General features: G+C 45.1%; 1 protein-coding gene across 1 annotated transcript; it reads right to left on the bottom strand.

The window, feature by feature from the left end:
* Positions 1–22,743: 22,743 nt before the first annotated feature.
* ZBTB42 (zinc finger and BTB domain containing 42) lies at positions 22,744–24,244 on the bottom strand. Its single transcript, XM_026048652.1, has one exon. The coding sequence runs from the start codon at positions 24,236–24,238 to the stop codon at positions 22,799–22,801; it is 1,440 nt and encodes a 479-aa protein (XP_025904437.1). The 5' UTR covers positions 24,239–24,244; the 3' UTR covers positions 22,744–22,798.
* Between the last annotated feature and the right edge of the window lie 575 nt (positions 24,245–24,819).

Raw genomic sequence — 24,819 nt, 5'->3', positions numbered from 1 at the left:
AGACGAGAGGACACCTAGGGTGTCTCTGACCACAGCCAAAGCGAATGCCCGGAGAAAAATGCAAACCCGTTTGTACATACCTGCCCTGGATATTGTCCCACCTGCGAGCTCTTCACTGCTCAGRGACTTCTGAGGTTTCTGTGGCTTCTCCGTACTAAATAGCCTTTTGTGAATTTGTCCAGACTCTCTTTGATCTCATTATGATTTTTATCCTCCATGATATCCTGTAGAAATGAGTTATGTAGAAGAGCAAGCAACCTTGCACTAGAAACACAAAGGTTTACGCAGCCAATTTTTGCCTACCATAAACTTCATGAAGTGGTATGGGGTAAGAGTGAAGCAGAAAGGATTAATGAACACTGTAATTGAAGGTCTTGCTTTATTTGAAGACTTTTATAGATCAGTCTGCACCAAGTTTTCTTTCAGGCCTTTACGCAGTTACTGTGATTTCTTTGTGCCGTGCACTAGTGATTCACCTGAACTGAGTCACACTCAGGGTGCTCTGGCTCTGGAAAGCTTCCTGTGGCTTTGCTGTGCTCAGCAGAGCTGGGAGGGGAAGGCCAAGGATCGCACAATTGCGTCGCCTTCTAGGGAAAAGGAGAGGCTTAAAAGCAGCTCAGCAGCTGCCTGCACRGATCACAGCCATGGGCTTTAAGAATAAAGCTTAGCTCCTTTGCTGGAGAGAAGCAGCTTGTGGATAGCTACGACATGAAGGGAAGCTCATGGCTAGCAGGCTGACATGTGAGCATGGGGGGAAAGTTGGAAGGGCAGGACAACTTGCCACAAGAAGGGCAGAAGCCAACGAGCCAAAGAGCAACCATTGGGATGCTTGAGTGTGGAACAGGGGTCAGGTGTGAAAGAAAGACAGGATTATAAAGACCAGATTCCTGCCAGAACTCACAGTCTTGTTGAAACACATGACGTTGCTGGAGCTTCTGGAAAGAGAGGGTTGCCAGAATTTAATATAAACAGACTTTCTTCTTTTCCCTTCTAGTTTCTTTCTTAGAAATAGCTGAAGATATTTGGCTTAAATTATGAACCTAAGGCAAAGAGAGAATGGAGGTTTTTAACCCAAATGACTAAGTCTTAAACTGAATAAAATTAAGTGAAAATGCTCTTATAAGAGGAAGTTGCAAGTTGCTCTGCTAGCCTTGCCTACAAGGTGTTATGTCAACTGAGCTCCATACCTTGTGGTTTCAATCCTTTCCAAGATCTGTAATAGGCSGTAGAGTTGTTTCTTCATATACCTGATCACCTCTAGAGATATCTGTATTTAGAAAGTCATTTGTACAGGATCTAAATGAAATAAGGGATTAATATTCCCTTGTGTACGATGTACTTTCTAAGTTCCTGCTTTTTGCAATTCCTTGAGTTGTTTCCACACTGATTCTTCATAGGGCAGCATATGAATACCTCCGGGATTAGTTTTAAATAAAATATATAAATATTTGTATATGCTAATCYGTGCTTAATCGGAAAAAAAACCAACCCTTAAAGAGTCTTTGAGAATGTAAACTCTATTTTCTGCTAACTAAATCAGCATATTGTAATGTAGCTCACCAGGATAAAGATGGCTTATACCTGTCTAGCCATCCTTCCTTCCACAAATGAATACAAAAATTATCATGATCTCTTATAAAAGAGACTCATGGCTGTGTATGCATGAAAGACGGAGAGGATTAAGGAATGCCATTTTTGATTTTTTCATAGTTCAGTGTTTCATCTTTTTTGTTTGCTGAAAACCTAATGCCCTCAAGATTCAGGTCACTGCAGAAGTAACGTTGCTTCTCCATGAGCTCACCCTCAGAGACCCTTAATTTCATCCCCTTATCCTACTCCTGCCACTCCTGTTTCACTAGGATGCACCAGCTTTCCCCATCCTGGCAACTCTCTCCCAGTCCCCACCCTGAGGAGCTGCTCCAGCAACTCTCCTCGAATCCAGCACCTTCCCGTGTTCTCCCAGCCACATCCTTAGCCCACAAAAACACTTCTACTAATTCCCATCTCCATGCATGATTTCCTGAACAGCACTTTATCAACTTCTCTGAGAGACAGGGCAGGCAAAGTATAAATGGAGCAAGATCTTATCTGGGAAATCAGTTCTTCAATCAAAGACAGCTAGCAGGTTAGGCTGGCATGGTCTCCTTCTGGTAAGCTCCGTTGTACGTTATCGCATTTTCTATTTGCTTCCATGTCAGTAATTACTCATCCCTTCAAAGTTTCGTTCAAAGCCTTTCATCCCACGAGGGTTAGATTCATCTAACCTGATCCACCCTTTCTCTGCACTTGTTTCAAAATTGTGCCCACTGATGGAGTATATTAGGAGTCCAACACTTGTCCTTCTCTGCAGCAGAGCATAGACGCTGCCTTCTGTTACTACAGAAATTTTTAGCAGTGTTTTGCTATGTGTTTTGCAAAGAATATCAGCTCCCAAAAAAACCCACAAAAACATGAGCCCAGTGCACACGTGCGCACACACACGCAGTCAAGATTCCAGCAGATTTTCTGCAAAAGGAAATAGGAAGAAAAAAAACACATGAGGGCAGGGGCTTGGTTGAAGAGGGGTGGTTGGCTAGATAAAGAAAGCCTAAGCACTGAAGTGCAATGCGAAAGGTGGAGAAGGAAAGTATATATTCTACTCTCCAGGCAACGGTACTTAATATGTTGTRGCCAGCCACCAGTCTGCCTGTAATATTTACAAAGCTTCCTGCYGTCTTCTAAGCGAGCACTCAGGAGTCCTTAATTCATTTATCCACTTCTGAGGCAGGGTAATTAACATTTTTCCATCTGCAGGGGGGAAAATAATGGCATAGATCTATGATATTTGATTCGTGTCATATAATACCATAACAATGTAAATGCACATCATAGCAATGTGGTGGCTATTTTAAAATCTTTAAATTCTCTAAATCTTTAAAAATCTTTCACGATGTAGTGAAAACCCAAATGTCCATGCGTGGGAAAACTGGTTACTCTTGCTGAACATATAGCATAGGTTTTTGTGGCAAAAGAGAGCTGTACAATTTCAGAGGTGGTTTAATTTACTTCTTTTAACTAGCGAAATGCATTTACAGTCAAAGCATGTCCTTTACAGACATTACTGTAATCTATATGCAACGTATATTTTAATTTCATTTCAAGATATTTGTTAGGAGTCATCCTTCAAATTTTAATACACCTGATTGTTTACAGTCATTTACCATGATAAAAATGGTTGCTTTCAATTAAGCTCTGCTTTCTGTCGATGAGAACTGTGAGACTGTGTCACGGAAAGGCTCAGGCCCACAAGATTTCAGTGCTGTTAACTCTTTTTAATGATAGCTTTTTACCTTGGGAAGCCCTTCCTGCCTATGCTTGGATTTTGTCCCTAATCTAGTACCTTTGTGCTTGCAGCTACACCCAACCTCACTGAAGAGTTTTGGTCCTTCACTCGTGATGGTGTCATCTTCCTAACGCAACCCGGCATGGGACAGCTAAGTACTACCTTAACTATACACTAGAGGATGCTCTTGGGTCATCAGTGAGAGACAAACTGCCTCCTGCTCTTCAAATATGCAGTAGTTCAAGCCGTATTTCAAAGCTTAGAAAGTGTTTCCTTAGCAAAGTCTTAGGCGGTGTTTCAAGGCTTAGGAAAGATAAGGAAGAAATGTTCACTTAGGGACAAAAATGTAATGTGAATGACAAAATACTGACGAATGACACCCTCCCGCGTTTGCCACTCTATTGCCACTCCCTATACATTTAAAATATGCATGCAAAGAGACCGGGATTTAGACAAGCCCAAGAGTATTTTGATTTTTGGTTTTTTTTTTCCTTATACTTTGCATGGGACAAGCTATAATATCGGCAGACTATATGAGGCAAATGCTAAAGGACAGGCCTAAATCCTGATTGCTGTGGTAGTTACAGGTGGCAGCAAAGAAAAGGGAAGAAAGGCCAGGAGGGAACCAAGGCCAGTTCTGCATTTCTGCAAAGCTCTCAATAACGAAAGGGCTCTGGAAAGGAGGCCGTACCACAGCACCCATCATACCCGGGCAGGGGCTGCTGAACCCCTCGTCTTGCCCCGACCCCTTCGAAAACCCCAAATTTGAGTCACAGGGGGTCTYCTCTCTCCATCTGTTCAGCACAGAGAAGGGGCTCAGATTTCCAGGCAGTTCTTGAGGGCATGTTGGGCATTTTTGGGTGCAAGATGCTCTTAACTTGCAGGAAACGTAATGAGGCCTTCCTTCCCATTGGTGCTAACGTGTGGACTTCTGTAGAAGTATGTATTTATACCAAAACACTTGTTTACAATGGCAATAATGGCTCTCTCTGCTGTGGTTTTGTTTTGCCAATTTGAAAGACATCCTGTAAAAGCACCTTTTTGAGCAAACCACATAATTTTACACTATGAATACTGTTGCAGCACRCTGGAGCAAATCCAATGTAATAAAACCCCTGGGTGCAAAAATGTGGACTGTCAGGTAAGATACAAGCTAGCAATAAAAAAGAAAATTAAAAAAAAAAAAAGGTATTTTTAAATGAAGGGCTTGGAATTTCAGGGCGATTTGGAAAATTCTAGGGGACTTTTTGCTTTCTAAAAACAGCCCTCGCATTCTCAAAACAAAAGAGAAAGGAAAACCCACCGTAAAAAGCACATTCGATTCACTGTGAGGTAACTAGAGGAGACCTTGTCTGCAGTAACCATGTTAAAGTCCCCTGTGTGGGTGGCTTTTTGGGTGGCCCGAGCCTGTGAGCCTGTAGCCAGAAGAAGGCTCCCACATTTTGTGATTGGTATTTTTGTGTGCAGACATGCACAGAGGATTTGGGGCTGCTAACAGGTCTCTCTACCTGCAGGGTGTAATTCAGGGTCTTGCTGCAGCTCAGAGATGGTCGTCATTTTTTAGACTGGAAAGAAAACTTCTGCTGTGAACCTCACTCTAATTCCAACCTTTTTCCACAGAAAATCTGTTTTCCATATAAATCCCTAGATACCTTTTCCACTCCCAAAGTCATGCTAAATGCTCGGCCTAAGCGGCTCCATGTGGTAAGGAATCCCAAAGGCTGGTTGTGTGGAGAAGCATTTCCTTTCATCACTTTTAAATTTTCTGCTTTTTCCTATTGACTGCACCCTTTTCCTTACATCCTGGGAAAGCAATGTTTAATGCACGGCGCTGGAAGCGGCCCAAGACCACCGAAAGTCCTGCGAGCACCAGCGGGGCTGCCAGCAGTTTGAAACAACTGTTGATCACCAACACCAACAAATTCCAAGCAGATTACCAAAAAAGGGCAAGGCCAAAATCCATTTGTAGCCTATAAAAACAGATTCTGCAACTGTTGTTATGGTGAGTAATTCAGCTTGTTTGCAGACAGCCAGAGTGGATCTGTCAGAGCTGACAACAGGAGAGCACCCAAGGGTTGCAAGCTGCACCTTTTTCCTTTATTTTATCCAARTGGTTGTTAATGTCTCCACCATTTTTTCCCAAGAGAAAGCCCAATGGATACTCTGTTATTTTGAAATTGAGCAGTCTGTCAAGCTTCTATGATACATTAAGAGGACTTCAGCCTCAAGATCCCTTTGCTACTGCCAGTTCCTATGGATGCCACCACGTCCCAGGAGAAGAATGCCCAGAGACTGGGAAAGGGATCGGTTTTGAAACTCGTCTTTTCCTTAAGGGACCCCAAAGCACCTCATAAAGGGGCCACATGGTGCACGAGCCAACTTGGCCTTGGTAAACGCCAGGAGCGCGGGGCTGTGTAGGGCTTTGCTGCACCCAGTCTCCAAGCACAGGTTTGCGCCAGTTATTTACATAAAAATGTAAATAAAACTACAGCATTACCACCCAAATCCCACGCTATAACAATGTATGGGGTAAAGCTTAGACCAGATTAGTGGCTCCCAGCCATTCCGCATTCATATGCTTGAACTATGCGCTTTTAAAATAGTTGTTCCTATAACCTACGTCTTCAAATAACCTGCTCCTTTCCTCCTGGAAAGATCTGAGGCTTGGGGCACACAGGCTAATCAGAAGTAAGACAGGTAAAGCTCACGTTTATTGCCCATAATTTCATATAAGCCATAGAAGAAAGGCTGAAAAGAAGCCCGCTGCGGTAGTATCTGAGTAACACATCCCCAAAATTGGGATTTTGTAAAGTTATCTAAGGGACAGCAATCTTCCCAAGGCTGAAATCTCTTCCCTTTTAAGTCAGTAAACATTAACCCAAGCTAAATTATTTTATTGGAAATTTTTTCACAGATCTGGTGTTCAAAATCTTTGACTGAAAGAAAGAACAATCATGTTTTTTTGGTAAGATGAAGGTAAAAAATCCAGGATCAGGTTATTAGAGTGGAGACACTTTCGCCCATATCACCACCAGCACAATGCTAAAGCTATGATTGAGATGAAACTTTGAACATGCATTTTTCTGTTAGAATAAAAAAATGTTTTGGCTCTACAAATAAAACCAAATACGGAAATAAGAACATTTTGTAAGTCAATGTTTTAAGATACTATTTTTTATTAAATCTTGAAAACAGCTATTTTTTACTGATAGCTGCAGCTGTTTTATAGTTTTTTTAGGATCTCCTTATTCTACTGCTCCAATTTCTTCAACTTGAAATTCCCCTGGGTTTGAAAATTCCCTACTTTATCCATGCTCACAGTTATCTTTGCTTTAAAAAACACTTCCTCTCAGAGTTCATCACAAACTTGTTTCTTATACACTTCCCACACACATTCAGATGGGCAGTTAAGCACTTCCGTAACCTCAGCAGCAAAACGTTTGCTTAAACATCACTTGACCCAAAGATCTACAGAACAAGCCAAATTTGTTGCCTGCCTATACACAGACTTAAAATCACTTCAGGTCTGTTTGTATTCGTATCTCATTAAAGACAATATTGATGAGCTGATGAAAGGTAGAAGTGGAACAAGGCATCTAACACTTGAAAATAATCCAGGGACAATTTTATATTGARAAGGGAGCTGTTCTAGTCTAAAGGAGCAGAAGAAGGAGCCAAAAACACCAGCAGAAGTGCAGGCAGATGCGAAGGCAGTCTTTGAATACAGAGGGGGGATGAGAGAGGAAATTGAACTGCAGATTCTGCTTGTTCTCAGCTAAAAACAGCTAAAAAAGGACAGACAATTTTCCCATCACATTTTATTTCCCTTTCTTTATGCTTATGATGCAAGTATGTATTAGCGTGATTTTAAACAAGACTTCAACTGTTGTGTTGCATAAATTCAAACTCTGCACATAGTCCAAATGAGAAAAAAGTGGGGAGGAAAGGGAAGGAAGAATGAGTGTATGTAAACCAAATATTTATAYAACTGGTGTGTTTAGGAGCATGGAGGTGATTTTGCTACCTTTCTCTCTGAAAAATAGCTGAACAGATATTATTCCCTTAAAACTTGACCAGAATCAGCTCGAGGATGAGGAAAGAAACTACATTCTGTTTATATTCATTTCAAAGATGTCTTCAGATTAATTTTCCGTCTGTTTTCCAGTCCTTTTTCCCAACTTACCTCTATATCAGTGCTGTAGCACTGATATCCTGACGCTTAGGCAGAAGGGTTCATCTTGGCTTGCTAGTAACCAGCTGGAGGAAGGGCTTTCTGCTTTAGTTCAGCTTGTTGCGTAATTTTACAAACACACAAATACACAAGGTTTCAGGAATGGCACCATTGACCTACTTTGATTTTTAAGGGATTGGGAGATGATATGGAGAACGAGATGATATCGAGAACCTTGTGCGACCCAAGTTGCCTCTTCCCACATCCCACACGACAAATGTTTCGTGCCCTCAATTCAGTTCCTGGGTCCTTCTGGCACTCCACCAGCCCCAGTTTCAGCAACAGTGGAAACAGCAAGGGCTGGTGAGGAGCTTTGCAGTTTGATGATCTAGACCTTGATCCATCTGCCTAGCTGCTCTTGCTCACAACAGCTTAAGGTGCAGACCTGGCAATGCTGGGCAAGATGCTGTAGGGCAGCAYCCTCCAGAAACAGCAGAATTCTCCTTAATTTCACAATTTTACATAAATTTCTTTCATTGCTTGGTATTCTAGAGAGGGGGGCACTATATGGGAGATCACAGTGATACAGAAATAACTTTATTGTTATTGGCTCTATTGCAGGCAAGAGGAAAATGCATTCTGTTATTTACCCTTCAAACTCCAGTCAGTATTTACTGCATCGTCCTCAATGCATTAGTGACGTGGCTCACATCTGCTGCCTGCCAGAAAAGTGAGTAAATTTAGCTTGCTCATACAATTCAAAGCAGTTCAAACTCACCCACACCCCCAGATCTCAGTGTCCAGGTACATACCATATCCATCCGCACTTGAGTTTCGTAAAGACTTAAAAAGAAAGGACATTAAGTTCATCCAGACCTGAAATAACATCCATCGGATCTCCTGGAAGCAGAAGGACAGAGAGGAACAACTTTGGCCGAGGAGGCACGAGGTGAAACACTCTCCCAACAATCCCCAGGTCGCGGCAGGGACCCTGCAATCCCCAGAGCTGGGCTGAGGGMAGCGGGGGACACCGAGACTTCACCCCAGCAGCTCCTTGGCCAACTTACGTGCTGAAGAGAGGCGGATCAATTATTCATAAGTTAAAATGCACACTTTTATTACACCAGATGTTTCTCCGAATGTTTGACACTGCCCATTAACTCACCCTTTAATTTTAATTGCTTAACTAATGGCTATATCCAAGGTTAAATGAGCTTAAACCTTCATTCTTTTCTTACGCTGTTTGATATAAAGATGCCATCTGACATAATGAGAGAAGGAACCGAACTGGGTGTGATCTCTGACAACATGCAAACAAGTGGCTGGTTCATCTTCCATCGGGGCTACCGGGGAGAGGCAGCACAGGTGGGATTTTCTCTACAGGAGAAGCTCCATCAGGACCCTGGGGCTGTAGCACCACACGGCAGGGCCCACAGCAAGGCCTCACGCCACAAGGACACGGCCTGAGCACTGTCCGTGCGCAGACACAACGTGGCGCAGACGTGTTTGCTTCCAACAAGCCATTTCAGTAGCTCCCAAAGTGAGAACTCGGGTTACATGAGTAATTTGTGTTTATACATTAAAGTGATGCCCGTCCAGCACAGTGCTCCCGTCCTTCTTGTTATAAATATTTATAGCATCAGAAGAACGGAGCGCCGACTGGGGAAGGCATTCCTGGGCAACAAGTGAGATGCATTTTTCTATTTGAGGAATTCATCTCTGGAAGATGCTGTTCCAGCGACGTGCCAGGCTGCAGGGCTGGGAAGCACCCGGCCCTCCCCTGCCACTGCATCCTGTTGATTTGCACCAGACGGGGCTCTTAGCTGGTGCTTGGTCTCTCGGCACTGGTCCTATTCCCATGGCAGACAGAGCTGCTCCTGCTCTCTGCCAAGCCCGTAAATACCAGGCATGCCAGCCCCTCAGGCCAGGATCCCCCAGGCATTGGCAACGTGGGTGCCGAAAGACGAGCACCCCTCGAMCGGGCTTGTTCACTTGCTGCACTGCTGGGATCGTCCCCTCGGCTCACGTGGCTCCAAGGTGACACATTTGGATGCATCACGGAGAGGCCACGWCAGCAGGAGTTTTCCATAGCACAGATCGTTTTGAGATGGTCAACGTGGTATCCACTGATGTCACTCACGGGTCCATTCTGCCATTTTTTCCAGCAGAAAATGGAAGTAGTCTAAATGGTTCCATCTCAACCTGTCCAAAGGAGATAAAAAAAGGCCAGTACCCACAAGAATAGCAGAGAAGAGCCAGAGGCAGAGCTGTCCTTGCCCTGCTAGCGGGGACAGGGGCTCCACGGACATCAACACAGGCGCCTTCTCCTTGGCATGTCAGTGCCACAATGGCGCTAGGAAAGGAAAGGAGAAGCAAGCAGAAAAGTGACTTTTTCCCAGAACAGAGAAGTTTGTATCTTTCTTTTCTGTTTTTCTCACTTTTCTCTTAGTAGACCATGTAGCATGTAGCAGCATGCTAATGTAGACTGTGCTCCTGGTCACAATCTTCAATGATTTGGGAGTTGAATGACAGATGTCTCTATTGGATGAACTTTTTGGAGACCATGAAGGGAGCAGACCATGTGTGAGGGCTGCAGGAGGCTGATCTCCACATAACAGCTTAGTCCAGCTGTGATCTCAGCATACCTTGGGGAAAGAGCCATTGCCTCTTCCCTGTCAAAGTCAGCTCCATGCCAAACCRGCACTTCAGAGCCACAGCTAAATACTTGTGACCTTCCAAATTTGCACCTATCAGGAACATCTCCTAGCAGCTAAACGACACTACAGTGAAACAAGACTCTTTGGTTTAGTTTCTAAACTGAAAAAAAAAAGCGTTCTGAAGTTTTTTTTTCCCCTCCTTTTTTTTTTTTTTTTTGGCAAAGAGGCTCTCGAGGGCTTCCACTCGCTGGGATTTGGCCGCGGCTCAGCAGCGTTCGGCGGTGACAGGCACGGCTCGCGCCAGACGGGCGCGGGCGGCGAGGAGCGGGCGACGCGGCGGCGGCTGCGCCGCGGTTCACGCGCGGCCCGCTGGCGCGGGGCCCGGCGCAACGCGGACGCCTCCCACCCACAAAGGTGTCTCCGCGGAACACGGTGCCGGGATGCGCCAGGGCTGCCAAGACCACGGCGCCAGCCCTGCCAGGCCTGCAAATTAGACGCAGGAGCTGCGAGCTGCTAATCCTGCTCGTTTCAGTGTCACAAAGTTCACTRGTGAGATTTCTTTTTTTCCCTCCACCCACCAGGTTCAGCCCAAGTGGTGTTAAGTTTAATTTTATGGATGGCTCAGTTCATCCCAGTTTTTGGCAGAAAAGGGAAAAGGCTGAATGTAGTATGTTCCCTTCAGCCTACAATTTCAAGGTCCGGTTGAGGGCAGGCTACCAGCTAGCCCGTACCCTTTTGTGAATATCAGATTTCTGAGCACAGAACTGAGGATTTCATTCTTTGTTCTTGAACTCATTCTTTCCATCACAGGGTCCAGAGGAATGTAATCTCTCCAGATGCCAGCACCTCTTAGGAAATTGTAATATAGCAGCTATGCACTTTAAGTGGCTTATTCATACACAGAGAAAAGAATAGTAATATCCTAGGGGGAAGGTTTTGAAATGGTGCATGGCGACATGGTCCCAGGGATAGGCAGGATTTACTTCGGCGGAGAATCTGTCCCCAGACGTGCTCGTTTTCGAGAGGAGCAGTAGAGCTCGCGCTGATATTTTACTCTGGGTTTGTTTAAAGTCTTTCTTGCTGTTTAAAGCAACCAAGGCTTCCTTCCTGGGGAGGGAGGCGATGCTTTTAGGGCTACTGTAAATAATCCGAGCCAGAACAATTGGCTGAGTAAATTATCCTGCCTGCTGACACTAACAGACTCCACTGAGCTACTAGGAACTCAATCAGCTCTTTTTCTTCTTACTGTTACTAAAATACAGATTTACCCAAATGTCCTGGTTTGGGACAAACCAAAAGAAATGCTTTGCAGAGGCGAAATTCCAAGGAGCATTTTCAAAAAGAAATTTAAAAAATCTCATTTAGTGAAGCAGAATTAAGAGGTTTGTCAAGAGAAATGCACGCAGGACAACAAAGGATCCCAAAGAGCCGTCTGACTGATTACCGCCCAACACGGCTAGCAGGCAGCTCCGGACGCTGCCAACACAACTGCCCGTCGAGGCGCCAGGAGCCAGATGCTGCTGCCAGGATAACGCCCTCAGTGCCCAGTGGCCAGGGCTCCACAGTGGCCAGGCTGTAACTGGGGGAAAAGGGAGGTGGAGAGGTAGGTGGCCACCGCAAAAGGCACCCACCGGACCCCAGGTGTTGGGGACAGCATCCAAGGACAAGGAAAGGCCAGGAGAGAAGTGTGGGTCTAGAAGCATATCTCTGGAAAAGAAACAAGCAGAGCATCTACTTCTCATCCAGAAAGTCCTCTGGAAAGCAAGGTCAGCTCCAATAATTTCTGAGCCTGTTTGGAGAGTTTCTTCCCTCCGCACACAAGGTAAACTGCAGCTCTCAGAGGGAATAGCAAACAGGGCAGGGAAGAGGTCACACCGACATGGAGAGTAAAGCATTTTGCAGTATTAGGGGGAAAAAACACAAAGGTTCAAGAGCTCCCCACAAACAGGAATTTGATTAGTGACCAGCCGCAGTCCYGATCGCTCTGCAGCCCTGTTATGCTGTGAAAAGGGTGAGTTAACACAGAAGCACTGATGTTAACATTACCCTGGAACAGAAGCAGCATAAACACAAAATATTTGTTTCACTGCTACTGTGCAACATCTGTTCTCAACAACTTAGTCATCCTCCGCGCTGCCTCCCGCGGGGTTTCAAAGTACATAAGGAACAGGGAGAGACTCGCAGGTAGCCGAAGCTGTTGCGCAGCAGCAGAGCCCATTCAACAGCCTTTACACAGGCAAAGCCCTTACTGCGGCAATGCCGTTGGCCTTACCAGCCTTTGCCAGCACAGGGCTTTGCAGGAGACTGCAAAATAGCCAGATGCTTCCTCAAGGGAACGCGTTACATTTGCAGCAAGTTAGTCCCTGAAGGCATGAAAGTCTTAGAGGGCAGCAAACTCAAAGACTTTCCACCTACAAGGCTGCAAATTTAATATTGTGCTAAAAAAAAAAAAAAATATATTAAAGAGAGCAAGAAGAAAATAAGAAAAAAAAGCCCTGAACTAGACAGTTTTGGCTATGCTGCCACAACACAGCAGTAGGGTAAGACCAGTTGTGCACTACATCTATTTCTCTTCCACAAAAGCCTTCAACACAATGCAGCTGTAAAAGACAAGTGAATTTGTGCCAAGTCATGATTCGGAGACAGGCTCTCCAAGGAAAACTCCCAGCACTGACATTCTAGCAACAAGGCTTAGACACATCTATATATGTCAGCTTGGGATGACTATTAAGAGATCCTGATGGCATGACTGTGCATAGCATCATCCTGTGGGACAAATTCAGGGCTTTTTTTAATTCTTTGTGCTTGATATCCCTCCTCCTTGCTTTTCATCATCTACACACAGCATACCCTGAAGACCTAGTAAACAGACACACACACACACAAAGAAAAGTCATATTCTGAAAAACAATTTACCCAGTCTTCTCTTTCCTGATTCTGAAAGTAGCTGAGTTTTTTTCCCCCCCTTCTTCTCTCTCTCTCTCTCTCTCTTAACAACAACAAAAAAGCAATGAACCACAATAGCCTTTTATTTGAAGGTGAATGATAGCGTTTTGCAGGAACTTGCAAGGATGCTACTGGAGGCATGGTGAAACACCACAAGAAAGTTGCCGTGCTACACTGTACTTCAGAGCAGCATCCAGTAAGTTTTGGCATCTTTTGATGTTTGTAAATACTGTAGAACAAAGTGCTGTCTGATCTTTCAAATTCTAGTTTTACAAGCAGAAAGGCTTAAAAAGAAGGAGAAAGAAAGAAACGGTCCCCAAACAGGTGGCTTGTGTTGTTGAAAGCCTCGAGTGACTTTTTAGCCTAATTTTAGAGGTAATAAAAGTTTCTGCCTCTGCTGGTCACGAGGAGTTAAGCTGAGTGCTCAGGAAGCATTGCAGCTTCTCCATCGTCCTGGAACACAGCGCTGCCAAGAGCCCAAGTGCCACAGGCCCCAGGGCTACCAGAAGCCATAGGCAGCAGGGCCACTACCTTTATTTTATGACAAGATCAAGACTCAGAGMCTTGTGCTCTGCTTTGAAGCCCAATAACCCCTTTGCATTGGAGCCTGGAAGGAGAACTCGCTTCCCAGGAGTAGAGGCTGCTCCTCATGCCCCACATGCAGCCTCCCATGRATCCACAAGCCTTGCTCTTCTAGTGCACTGAGGTTGCTGAGAAGCAGGCAGGATGGAGAACCACCTGCAGACACTGGTGGGTTGCACAACAGCAGATCAAGCATCCTTTGAGACTGGAAATAGTAAGGTAGTGTAAAACCTAAAGTTCTGGGTTCTTCCCTTCTGGATAAGAGCTCCCATTGCTGTGTTGTTGCACCAAAAGGCCCTGCAGATCATGGCTCTTTATCCTTACTGGACGTGAAATAAAACAGAGTTGCTTCAGAATAAACCAGTTCCGCAGTTGGGCTGTTTTGCTCAAGACTCTGCATCCAGGTCTCTTGATAAGAAAGTTTGGTTAATTTCTCATATAAACCCCTTCTTACAGCTCCATCATCACACTAGCAGTAGAGCCTCCTCTTTTATCCACATGTGAAGACGAGAGTATCAGCATTTATAATCTGGCCTAAGCACTACAGAGAGGGAGGAAAAAGAAACCACTGAGGCTAAGGGACAGGTAGACACTGCAGTAACTTGCCCCAGGAGGTTTTCCTGAACAGGTTAGACACACATCTGTCAGGAAGAGCTTTTTCTGAGCCGATCCTGCCCAAAAGTGGGAGGACAAGATGCCCAGACAAGGTCTCTCCCTGCTCTGTTCCAAGGATTTTGCGTATGCTCTTTGAAAGCATCAGTCTGAAAGGGCTTGCTTACAAAACATTTTCAGAAACAAAACTGTTACACACGTAAGAGCAACTCTAAGGAAATGATTAAAAGGAAAACAGCTTTTTCTGACAGCAGATTAGAGAGCAGGAGTATCAGGTTTCCAGGCACTGTGACTACTCTGGGCCTACAACGGCTACAGTATTTTATCTAGTTCACAAAGTGGGAGATGGAGAAGCTTCTGCCCCTCCAAATGTCATTGATCCTCCATAAAACACAGAGCTTCTGGTACATAAAAAATGCAGAGACCCATTGCTGTTTCTTGTTCAGTGTTTATTGCCTTAACCTATTGCACAGATGCGATGGGTTTTTTTGAACACAGGATCTATTATACTTCTTGCCAGAGGCTCAGAGCTGTACAGGCTTTCAAAACACCTTGCCAGGTAGTTACTCTTTATACAGATTCAGTATTTGCCAGCAGTCATTGCCAAGCATTAGCCTGAGCCTTACCAATAGGTTGGGAAGTCAGTACTGCTAATGAAATTCTTGATATCATCTGGAAGATCATCCTTCCCCCCTGCACCCTGGAGCAAAATTCTAACGATTCTCACCCAGGAGTACATACCCCAAGGAAATCAACTGGAATTCATGATACCTGCCTTTGCATTACCCTTTCTCCCTCTTGCAAGCACGTTCCCACCTACAGWTCAACTCTGTATCGCCTTCATTTTGGTCACATTCCAGTGGATGCAAATGCTGCTGGACTAGGAGCTGACTTACAGATGTATACACCCACCCAGGGCCTTATTTCCACCACTTTAAGACCACGCATTGATATACTCATGCCTTTGAGTCACAGCTCTTGAGCACGACCTTGGGTAGCAGACAAGACAAAGCTCAGAAGATGGCCCTGTCTAGTTCACTTCTTGTGCCATGCAGCAAGACCATCGAGCCTGCCAAGTGCTAGATGGACACTGCAGAACATTACAAAGTGCAACGGAGGCTTTTATCTTGCACGGCTGAAGCCAAGACCACTATTTGATAATTAACCACTTGGACCAAGCCAGGCAAGCCGTGATGATTAAGGTGAAGATAGCTGCATCCCACCATCAATCTCCAAGGACTTGGCTCGCTTCGCTTTATGCTCCAAAAGGGACAGCAGACGTTCCACGCCATCCTATCTCCTGCGTGCTGAGCAGTCGCACGGGCGCCGGGAAGAGGCACCGGTCTGAATGGTTGACCCCAAACCTCATTTGCAGACACAGCAACAGATGTGCTGGGCTTCCCCCCATCTCCCCCTTGCCTAGCAGATGCAGCCTCTCTGGGAAAGTGCTAAATGGATTCTGCTGAATCACTGCACCAGATGGTTCATAACACCACCTGGATAGTATGGGAGGGGAGRATGGGGGGAGAGAAAAAAAGAGAAAGAGGGAGAGAGAAGGAAGAAAGGAAGATTGTTGAGCATCAGCAAGTACCTTGTGCGTGGGCTGAGTTACCCACAGGTAGTTTCTCCCTTGGGATAAGGGTTTCATAAGAACCTTTGTTCCCCTAAAATTGCTGTTATTGAGACTGATRTCACTGCTTTCCTGGGAATTCTGTCCCAAAGCCCACAGCAAATGTTGCTTCCGAACCACTTGGGAAAAGTGTCTGCTCCCAAACGCTCTCCGGAAGAATTTCAGGAAACAGGAAATCAGCTGTGTAAGGGAACTTGGTGAAGACAACCATTTTCCCCACGAGTACTCCTATAATTAAACTGCAAGACTGAACAAGGCCACAGCATTAACCAGTTTCCAAGAGGGATGAGGTGCTTGTGCAGGCATCGAGACGGATTCTCCACCAGAGAYGGCACGTAGTTACCAGACTGAGATGTCAACCACTGTCCTTCAGCCTCAGCCATCTGGTCCCACCCGGGCCTGCAGCTGCACCAGCCTTCGCCCCTGACAAACTCCTCTAGCTCCAGCAGCACAGGACCTGCACTTTGATGCACAAAAAGCCCCARAAGTATTAAAAGTTTTGTGTTTTTCGTTTTTATTTTGCGGGAAGGGAGGGGAATAGGKGAGGAGGGCGAGGGCAGGTCGGCAAGTGCTTTTATTTTCTGCAACAGATTGTCTGAAAGTGCCTGGGAACCAGCTGTGCACAAGTGTGCAGCTGTGTGAGAGCACAAAACAAACAGGAAAAGGTGACAATAACCAACTTGTTTGCTCTCTCTCCTCCTATTAAACAGCATTAGCTGTTTTTTTTTTTTTTTTTTTTTTTCATCCTAAGTTAGGGGGGAAAAAGAGCTCATCAGGAAGAGAGCAGATCCCTGGAGCTCATAGAGAGGGCGCGCGTTTGGGACACACTCTGCATTCCTCTGCCGCAGCTCATCCCCACCTTGTCCACATGCACAAAAAGTGAGAAAACAGGACACYTCGGTCATGATATTATGAAAGCCACCTCTCTTTGAGCACAAAGTTGCTCAATCCACAGTGTTTCCAGCCAGGTCCTCCCCGTCACAAAACAGAGTAATTCGAGACAAAATGTTCTCTAAGCAGGTTGACCGCAGCCCTGCTCCCAATTCCTCCTCCTTCCCATTGCTGAACACATTGGCTGGTGTTTCCACACACCAACCACGCTTGACTCCATGTTGCTTGAGCCCAGCTCTGTCCTACAAAYGCTGCTTGAGCCCAGCTCTGTCCTACAAATGCAGCAGAGTCACACCTGCCACCGCTTTCCTTTGATAGCGACTGCCACACAGGTTCCTCAGCACAGCAGGACCCACACCCGGGTACGGGTGGCTTGAGGTGGGGGCTTACGGTGGTGGAATCCAAAACCAACAACATTGCCCTGCTTGGCTATATGAAGATGACCAACATTCTTCCTCTGAACTTCTTTTCATGGAGGACAAACCTGTCACAGGCTTGGATGCTTATTTCACCTCAAGAAAAGTCCAATTTGAGCAAGCATTGCCCATCCACACCACACTTCTCATTAGAGGACCCCGCAGTACTGCAGACCTCACCAGGTACCATCCCCACGCATCCAAACACGCTTTGCTCCATGATCTGGAGGCGCCAGGACACCTGAATTCACATCACCAGCCCCTTCTCAGCTGAGGCACCCTGGATGCACTGCAGTCACTAAAGATCACAACCCCTTATGATCTAACCAAGACACAGCTGGGACAGCAGGTGCCCAAGGCTGGTCACCTTCTTCCACACAAAAAGACAAGCAGCTTTTCCAGCACATCCATAAGCCAGCGAGTGGGAAGGCCTGTCCACAGCGACCCCATTCCTTAGGCAGTGTGTACACRCACTCCTTCGCAGTACCCATTCAGTGCCTTGGTTTCTTCCCAAAGCTTTTTATATTCCACATTCCGAAGATTTAATTATGCTATCAAAACAACAGGCGTCAAGACCTGGAGTGCCAGAATTCACATTAGCAATTGTTATCAGCGAAGAAAATGGGCACAGCAGGCCCATGCCAGAGGAGACGTGGGCTGCCCTCCTCGAGCTGCAAATGCTTATTTATTTATAGCTTCTTTGCAACCGTTCTAACCCACAGGTCGAGCTCTGAGCTCACTTCTTTCCCAGCACACGAGCTCTCCGAGGAAAGCTTCCTGTCCTGTGCCCCCTTCCCGGCACGGCACTGAGGCTCAGGCAGTTGTAGTTGGTTTTCAGGGAAGGGAAACACCTACAAGGCTCCATCCACATATCCGAAAGGGTGGAAGAGAGCAAAACCAGAGATCAGTGGAGCCAAGCAGCTGCAGAGAAGCCTCCATCCTCCCCCAACTGCAGSAGCACTAAAGAAAGAAGAGATGCGAGGGAAAAAAAAACAAAACAAAAGCATAGGGAAAGAGTTGTTTGCACCATTTCAGGGCAGGCGAGCCYGATGCCGCAGGAACGGCGCGCGTCTCCCGCAGCTTCCCAGCCTCTGTGCAGCAGCAGGGATGGAGGCAGGAGCTCTGTGGGGCAGGCAGCAGGCTCCTGCACAAGGAACACACACACTTCTCGGGATTAGGGCAATAATGAGGGAGCAGGAGGGAGAACATAACTGCCTCCACGCTGGCACCAAATATTACTTGTCCTTCCCTAAAACAGCACCACTTCAAGACATTTTGACTCYATCAGATTAAGCAATACTTATAAATGTAGCACATGTTAAGTACAGGTGCAAAACTACATCCAAAAAACCCGTTTCCCCTCCAGCAGGAGCTGGCAAACACAGCTCCCACTTCCTCCCACCCAATCCCAGCTCCAGCTAAACCCCACAGAAGTTTYAGCACCAGCTTTGGCAGGAGCTGGGTCAGACCCAAAGGCTCCCGAGCCCACAAACATCCAAGTGTTTAAGCAAAAGCCCGTACGTGYGAGTTGGCTACCTTGGCTTCACTGGTGGCCACAGCAAGAAGATACCTGCTTCTATGTATTTTTTTACCCTAAAACAGAACTGTTCATACAAAGCCTAAGCCAAAGCTCCTTCAAGTCAGCAGCGGGATGCTAAAGTCCACTCAAACCTGCCCGTTAATGCAGTTAATTACAGAAACAGGGTRGTTTCTAGTCACATCCAGTGACTATGGAAATAGTTGGTCAAGGTCTTCCTGCGATGATGTATGGCTGCTCCTCAGAGGTCTCAGATCCCAAGTGATCCTGAAGAAGAAAGGCACATTAGGCTGCATCTTTCTAACTCAGGGCAGGGGAAGAGAAAAGAAAAACTAATACAAACACCTGTAAATAAAAAAAAAATTAAAATATAGATGTATACAAACAACACACACCTCTTCCACTAAGAGGGAGAAAGCGGGGAGAGGAGGCTCAAGTTGACAACTCTAGCACATTTTATTTTGTGTAAATTTATAAAGACAACAATCCTAGTCACGATTGTCACATTTTACAGCACATACCAATACAGTTGCAAACAGAACTCCACGCAAAACTAAGCGCTAACAACAGCTTAAATCACTCTTTCCGCGATTGTCATATCTAGACTAACAGTATTACACTAACACTGAAGAAAAAATAGTTCACTATAAAACAGTGATAGAACATTTTTATAAAATATATTCCATTCCAATAGCTTTTCTACATACTGTATACTATAAAACTCTCCCACAAAAATTAGTGTCTTTAAATATACATATTTAATCTGAACTGCACCAAGATTAAAAACAATTAAAAATATCAATGATTTTTTTTTACATTAACTTCACAGTATTTGTTTGTAGTAGAAGACAAATCCAGTGTTTAAAATGCAGAGCAAGACTATCCCCTACAGAGACAGTTACTGCCCCACAGTGAAATAGTTTATGAAAAGACAAGCTTAAGTGTGCAATGTTTTTAGTACTTCTCTGTAGAGTCATGAACCATTTTGAAAACACGCTCAGAGCTATTGCAACTCAAAAATAAGAGACACACAGAGAGATAGCCAAAAAAAAATCACCTTAAGGACAAAAATAAGTGCAAACATCTTTACTTTAGAAATTCAAGCTATGAGGAGTGGGAACACAAATATCAGACTTATGAGAACAGTGTGTTTATGATGTAGTAAAGAATCAAAAAAAAATTTTTTAAAAAAACTTTTGCCCCATATTCACTGCAGTACAGAGCATACTCATAGCATCAGTTGAATGAATTCTTTCTATACTAGTATCAGACAGAAACTTGTTTAAACTTTTCCCTGCTCCATATCCTAATGGTGTTTTATGGCACATCCTATTTTATGACCTTCTTTAAATAAGAGAAAGTAACTGAAGACTGAAATGCAAAGTGTCACAAGAATGCAAAATTAAAAGATTACCAGCTTCAGTAATGCCTGACTCTACATTAAACTGTTTACATGTTGTTCAACATGCAAAATCATTGCTATAGAACTTAAAGTGAAGTGTAAATTAACTAGTCTTGAAATAGATTAACAGTAATAATTTCACTTCAAAAAATCTAATAAATACTATATCAAGTATCTTCAGGAGAAAAAATAACTTAGTTTTAGTAGAAAGAAAAATAACTTAATTTTAGTAGATTTTGTTCAGTGCTATTTCCAATCACAGCAAAAAAGAAAGAGGATAAAAAGTGATTAAGTAGAATAAGACCACAGTACCAAAGCCACTTAAGTTCAAGATACAGTACTCTCCCACAACTTTCGTCTGTAACAGGTTTAGCAAAAATATTTTACAGTAGAGAGATTAAACAAAGAAAAAAACTATAAATAAAAGTAAAAATTCACATTACATGTACATTCATAGTTTAAGAGATGAATAGTAAGAGGAGGCTGTAACAAGAATATCCTGATTTTTTTTTTTTCAGTGAGGAAGTACTTCAAACAAACAAACAAATAAAAAAAAAGGAAAAAAAGCCTATATTACTCATGTAGGTTGCGCTCAGTTTTGGGGCCAGAGGGGAAAGGCATTGGACAACTCTTTCTTCTTCCAGATGAAACAGTGTTTTAAGCACAACTGAAAAAGAATTTAACTCAGTGCTTCACATTCATTTAAAAGTAAAATAAAATACAGTCATGTTTTAAGAAATAAGGAGTGTCAGAAAAGTTGGTGAAGCGACGCCAGTGCTAAGCCCAGTGCAACGACAGCCAAACCCCTCTCAGATATTATTATTGTCGCTCAGCCCTGCGTACATGTACCTTGAAGAGATAACTGGGAAGGAAGAGRTGGATACTCCTGGGTACAGCCCCAAAGATGCTGTTCTAGGCAGCTAATCGAGTGACTGCATTGGGGATGAAACTAGCTATAACTACAGGCAGCCTCAGTTAAAAAAATAAAATAAATAAGATGGAAAAAGAGAGAAAGGGGCAGACGGGGGGAAATGTCTGAAGGATTGGTAAATGATCCGGCAGGGAAAAGCTTGTAGGTCCAAGTTTTCCCCAGGTGGTTCATCGTTACACATCCCCTTAGAAATGAAGGGGATTGCACAGAATTCAGTGCAGAGGGATGACCAACTTCAAATATATATATTTAAATACATATATTGGATATATATATTTAAAATTGCAAGCTGCTGATTTTGGCATAGCAGCAAACTTTTCAAATGAGACAGCAGTGCATCTCCTAACCTGCTTGGTATTAATTACCTTGAACGCAGAAAATCCAGTAGCCTAATATGAAAAATAAAAAATATATATATATGTTAAAAAAAAATAAAAGGAAGAATCAATTGCCCACTTATCAAAGTGCTGAGCAGTTTCCTCGGAAGGGACCAGGTCAGTTTGGAAGCAGCTGTGCATCCTGCCCGCTTCCTTCGGCAGCATCTGCCCTTCGGACACATCCCACTTCCGAGCAGCGCCCGCCTCGCACCCCATCGCACGCTGACTCACTAGGGCACATTTTCCRATGCAGACGGGACCAGTCCCCATCATGTTGATGCGGGAAGGAAAACAGTCACAGCTCACACGGTTTTTCCTACATACGAGCACACGTCCTTCAATGTTTAAGAAGTGAATACACTGCAGATGGAAATATCTTTTTTTTTTCCCCCTTCCCTATCCACGTTTGAAGTTCAAAAGCAGTGCAGAGCTTTTCAGCAGGTTAGGCCAGGGAGGAGGATGGGTGGGAGAGAAAAATCCAAGTACACTCAGACGGAAAATTCATCTGTAGGCAAAAATCTGAATGAAGGATTTTAGGACTGATCGCAAACTATTCCAACACGATAAAATAAATAAGTTTGTCTTTTTTCTTAGAAAAAAAAAAAAAAAAAGAAAAAAGGCCAGTAGCAAAGACACATTCAGGAATTCTCAACTCCTTCTGTAATTTGGGCCAATTCAAGGTCTTTTCTAGTTCTATAAAATAAGAGCACAGCTTGTGACTTCAGGTTACGGAAGCAAGTTTCTCTACCCTGAAATGTATTTAAATTATAGTTTGTCTCTCTGAACAYTTGTATGCAATATGCAGATGGCACTAGAAGAGTTTAATGGAATCCAAGTATTTCTCCAGGATTTACTTGTAATCAATTGCTTTTGTTTGCTTTCATTTTTCAAACTACAAAGAAAAAAAAAAAGGCAAAAAAAAAAATCCTGACCACAAAGTAAGTGGTTCCAGTCCAAAACCAGAAGCTAAATCCTTGCAGAATCACTTAGATCATTTCACATTAATAATGTAACATGGGTGCATGAGAAAAGACCTAAAGGAGAGGGCTGGGAAAGAGAASGCATCAGGGAAAAGGCGGGGGAGATGGAGATGGGGAAGGACTGCATTAAAAGGCCTCTGGAGTGTATAGCGTTTACCTCTGCATCTTTTAAAGAACATTTACCTGAATATTGCCTAAATAAATGAAGGAAAAAAAGAGGAAGGAAAGAAAAAAAAAAAAAAAGAAAAGCTGCCTTGTTCTTTTTTTTTTCCTGTCTTGTTTTGAAAGGAGTATGGGGGGGAGAAAAAAAAAATATTAAAGAGACAAGTTAATAAGAACGCGGCTCAGACAACCAAGGACTTTACAAGGCCACAATGAAATTTACGGATATGTCTGTATAAATCCCCCGACTGTGTAAAGCGTCTCTCGCACCACTTGCACCCGTGGGGCTTCTCCCGGGTGTGCACGACCGCGTGGCGGCTCAGGTTGTGGGAATACTGGAAGCTCTTCCCGCACTGGCCGCAGGTGTAGGGCTTCTCGCCCGAGTGGGTCCTTTCGTGGCGCTTGAGGGTGTACATGCAGGAGAAAGTCTTCCCGCAGAGCGTGCAGGTGGGCACGGAGCCGTCGGGCGAGAGCCGCGTGCGGGAGCCGTCCTTGTCTCGGAAGTGGGAGCTCAGGTGCAGCTGCAGGATGTGCGGGTTGGGGAACACTTTGCTGCAGAGGGGGCACACGCAGATGTGGCCCGGAGGCACGAGCACACCTGAGGAGGAGATGTCCGACGCGTCCATGTCGTCCTCGCTCTCGTCGCGCTCCTGATCCAGATCCTCCTCCCGCGCGTGAGAGCTGCCATTCCCTGTGAACATGTGTCCTAACCCTGTCACTAGGCTTTTGGCTGCATTCCCAAAATGCTGACTCTCCGGACTCCTGGCTTCGCCGTCCTCCTGATCTGACAGCAAGTCTTGTTCATCTTTAACAAGTGGCTCGGTACCCTGCTGCTGGCTGTCGGAAGCCAGCTGTCCAAAGACATAGGAGGGGTGTAAGGAATCTCTCCCCGGCACGGGCTTGAAAGACAAATCCAGAGCGCAGTCCACATCGCTCGGAGCCAGGCTCTGCTTAACAGACCTTTGGGACAAAGGTCCTGCGGAACTATTGACATTAGCCTTTGTTTTTCCAGCTGCTGCGGCGCACAGCTCTGCCTCTGCCGGCGCGGAGCTGACACTTAGCTGCTCGCAGGACCAGCCGGGCTGGCTGCCGACCTTCTCCTTCTCCTTGCCCGCCGCCCTGTCGTACTCAGCGGCGCCGAATTTCGCCTTGCTCCCCGTGTCCAAGTCGCGTGCCGGGGCCGCGGCGGCGTCGAGGAAGCGCTGCTCCGCTTTCTCCAAGGCGGCCACCTCGTCGCTCATCTTCTCGTCCGGGCACATTTCCTTATCCTTCAACTTGCCCTTGCAGACTTTCACAATGTCATACATGTGGAGGTAGCTGGCCGCAGCCAGCACATCCTCCACCGGGAGGCTGTTGAATTCCAGCTTTCCCTCGTACATGAATTCGAGCAGCAGGCTGAAGGCAGGGGCTGTGACAATGTCACTGTTCAGATGCACAATATCCCTTTTGTCTAACTGGTCCCTGTAGAAAAGATGGAAGTACATACTGCAAGAGGCAAGCACGGCTCTGTGAGCTCTGAATTGAGCTTCTCCAACTAAAACAGTACAGTCACACAGGAAGCCCTGGTGACGCTGCTGACTCAGACACTGCAGCAACTGGCGGCTATGGTCTGGAAACTCCATTCTTCCTTCATAACCTGTTCAAAACAGGAAAAACTTGAATGCTACTGTAAACTAAAGCCTCCTAGCAGCTGTAACAAACAGATCGGCTTTTTGGTAACACAAGCCAAAGGAACAGCCTTGGAGATAACGTTTACTGTTAATTGTCTGTAATAGTTTTATTAAGAGGGGGGAAAGGAGGGGGGGGGAGACAAAAAAAAAAAAAGCACAAACACAACAAGGCGCTTCTCATCTTTTCGCACCTGCTCCGAACAGGAAAAACTTGACTGTAAGTAAACAAAAGCAAGTAAAGTGGCAGCCCCTCCAATCTTTGTTTCTCCTGCTTAGATATTTAATAAAATTAACACAAGGAAAGGAGGAGGAGGGAAAGAAAATAAACGCAAACTCGCGGGCTGCCCTCGCAGCGGCGCGGGGCATCTCTCCGTCCCGCCCGCGCCGCGCACACGCGTCCCAACTTTATCCTCAGTCGTTATTCACCGAATCCCGACAAAACACCGCGCCTGCGACCGAGGGCGAGCTGCGTTTTGGGGCCACGGGACAGGCTGAGGAGGGAACAGCGAGGATGCGAAAGCCTCGGAGAAAGG

The sequence above is a fragment of the Nothoprocta perdicaria genome, unplaced genomic scaffold, assembly GCF_003342845.1.
Source record: "Nothoprocta perdicaria isolate Ctin4 unplaced genomic scaffold, notPer1 scaffold_56, whole genome shotgun sequence".
NCBI classification, from domain to species: domain Eukaryota; kingdom Metazoa; phylum Chordata; class Aves; order Tinamiformes; family Tinamidae; genus Nothoprocta; species Nothoprocta perdicaria.
The sequence above is the reverse complement of the archived record's forward strand: the minus strand, read 5'-3'. Positions and strand labels throughout refer to the sequence as shown.

Excerpts from the sequence above, each read along its gene's own strand:
- ZBTB42 (XM_026048652.1), bottom strand. The coding sequence starts at position 24,238 with ATGGAGTTTCCAGACCATAGCCGCCAGTTGCTGCAGTGTCTGAGTCAG.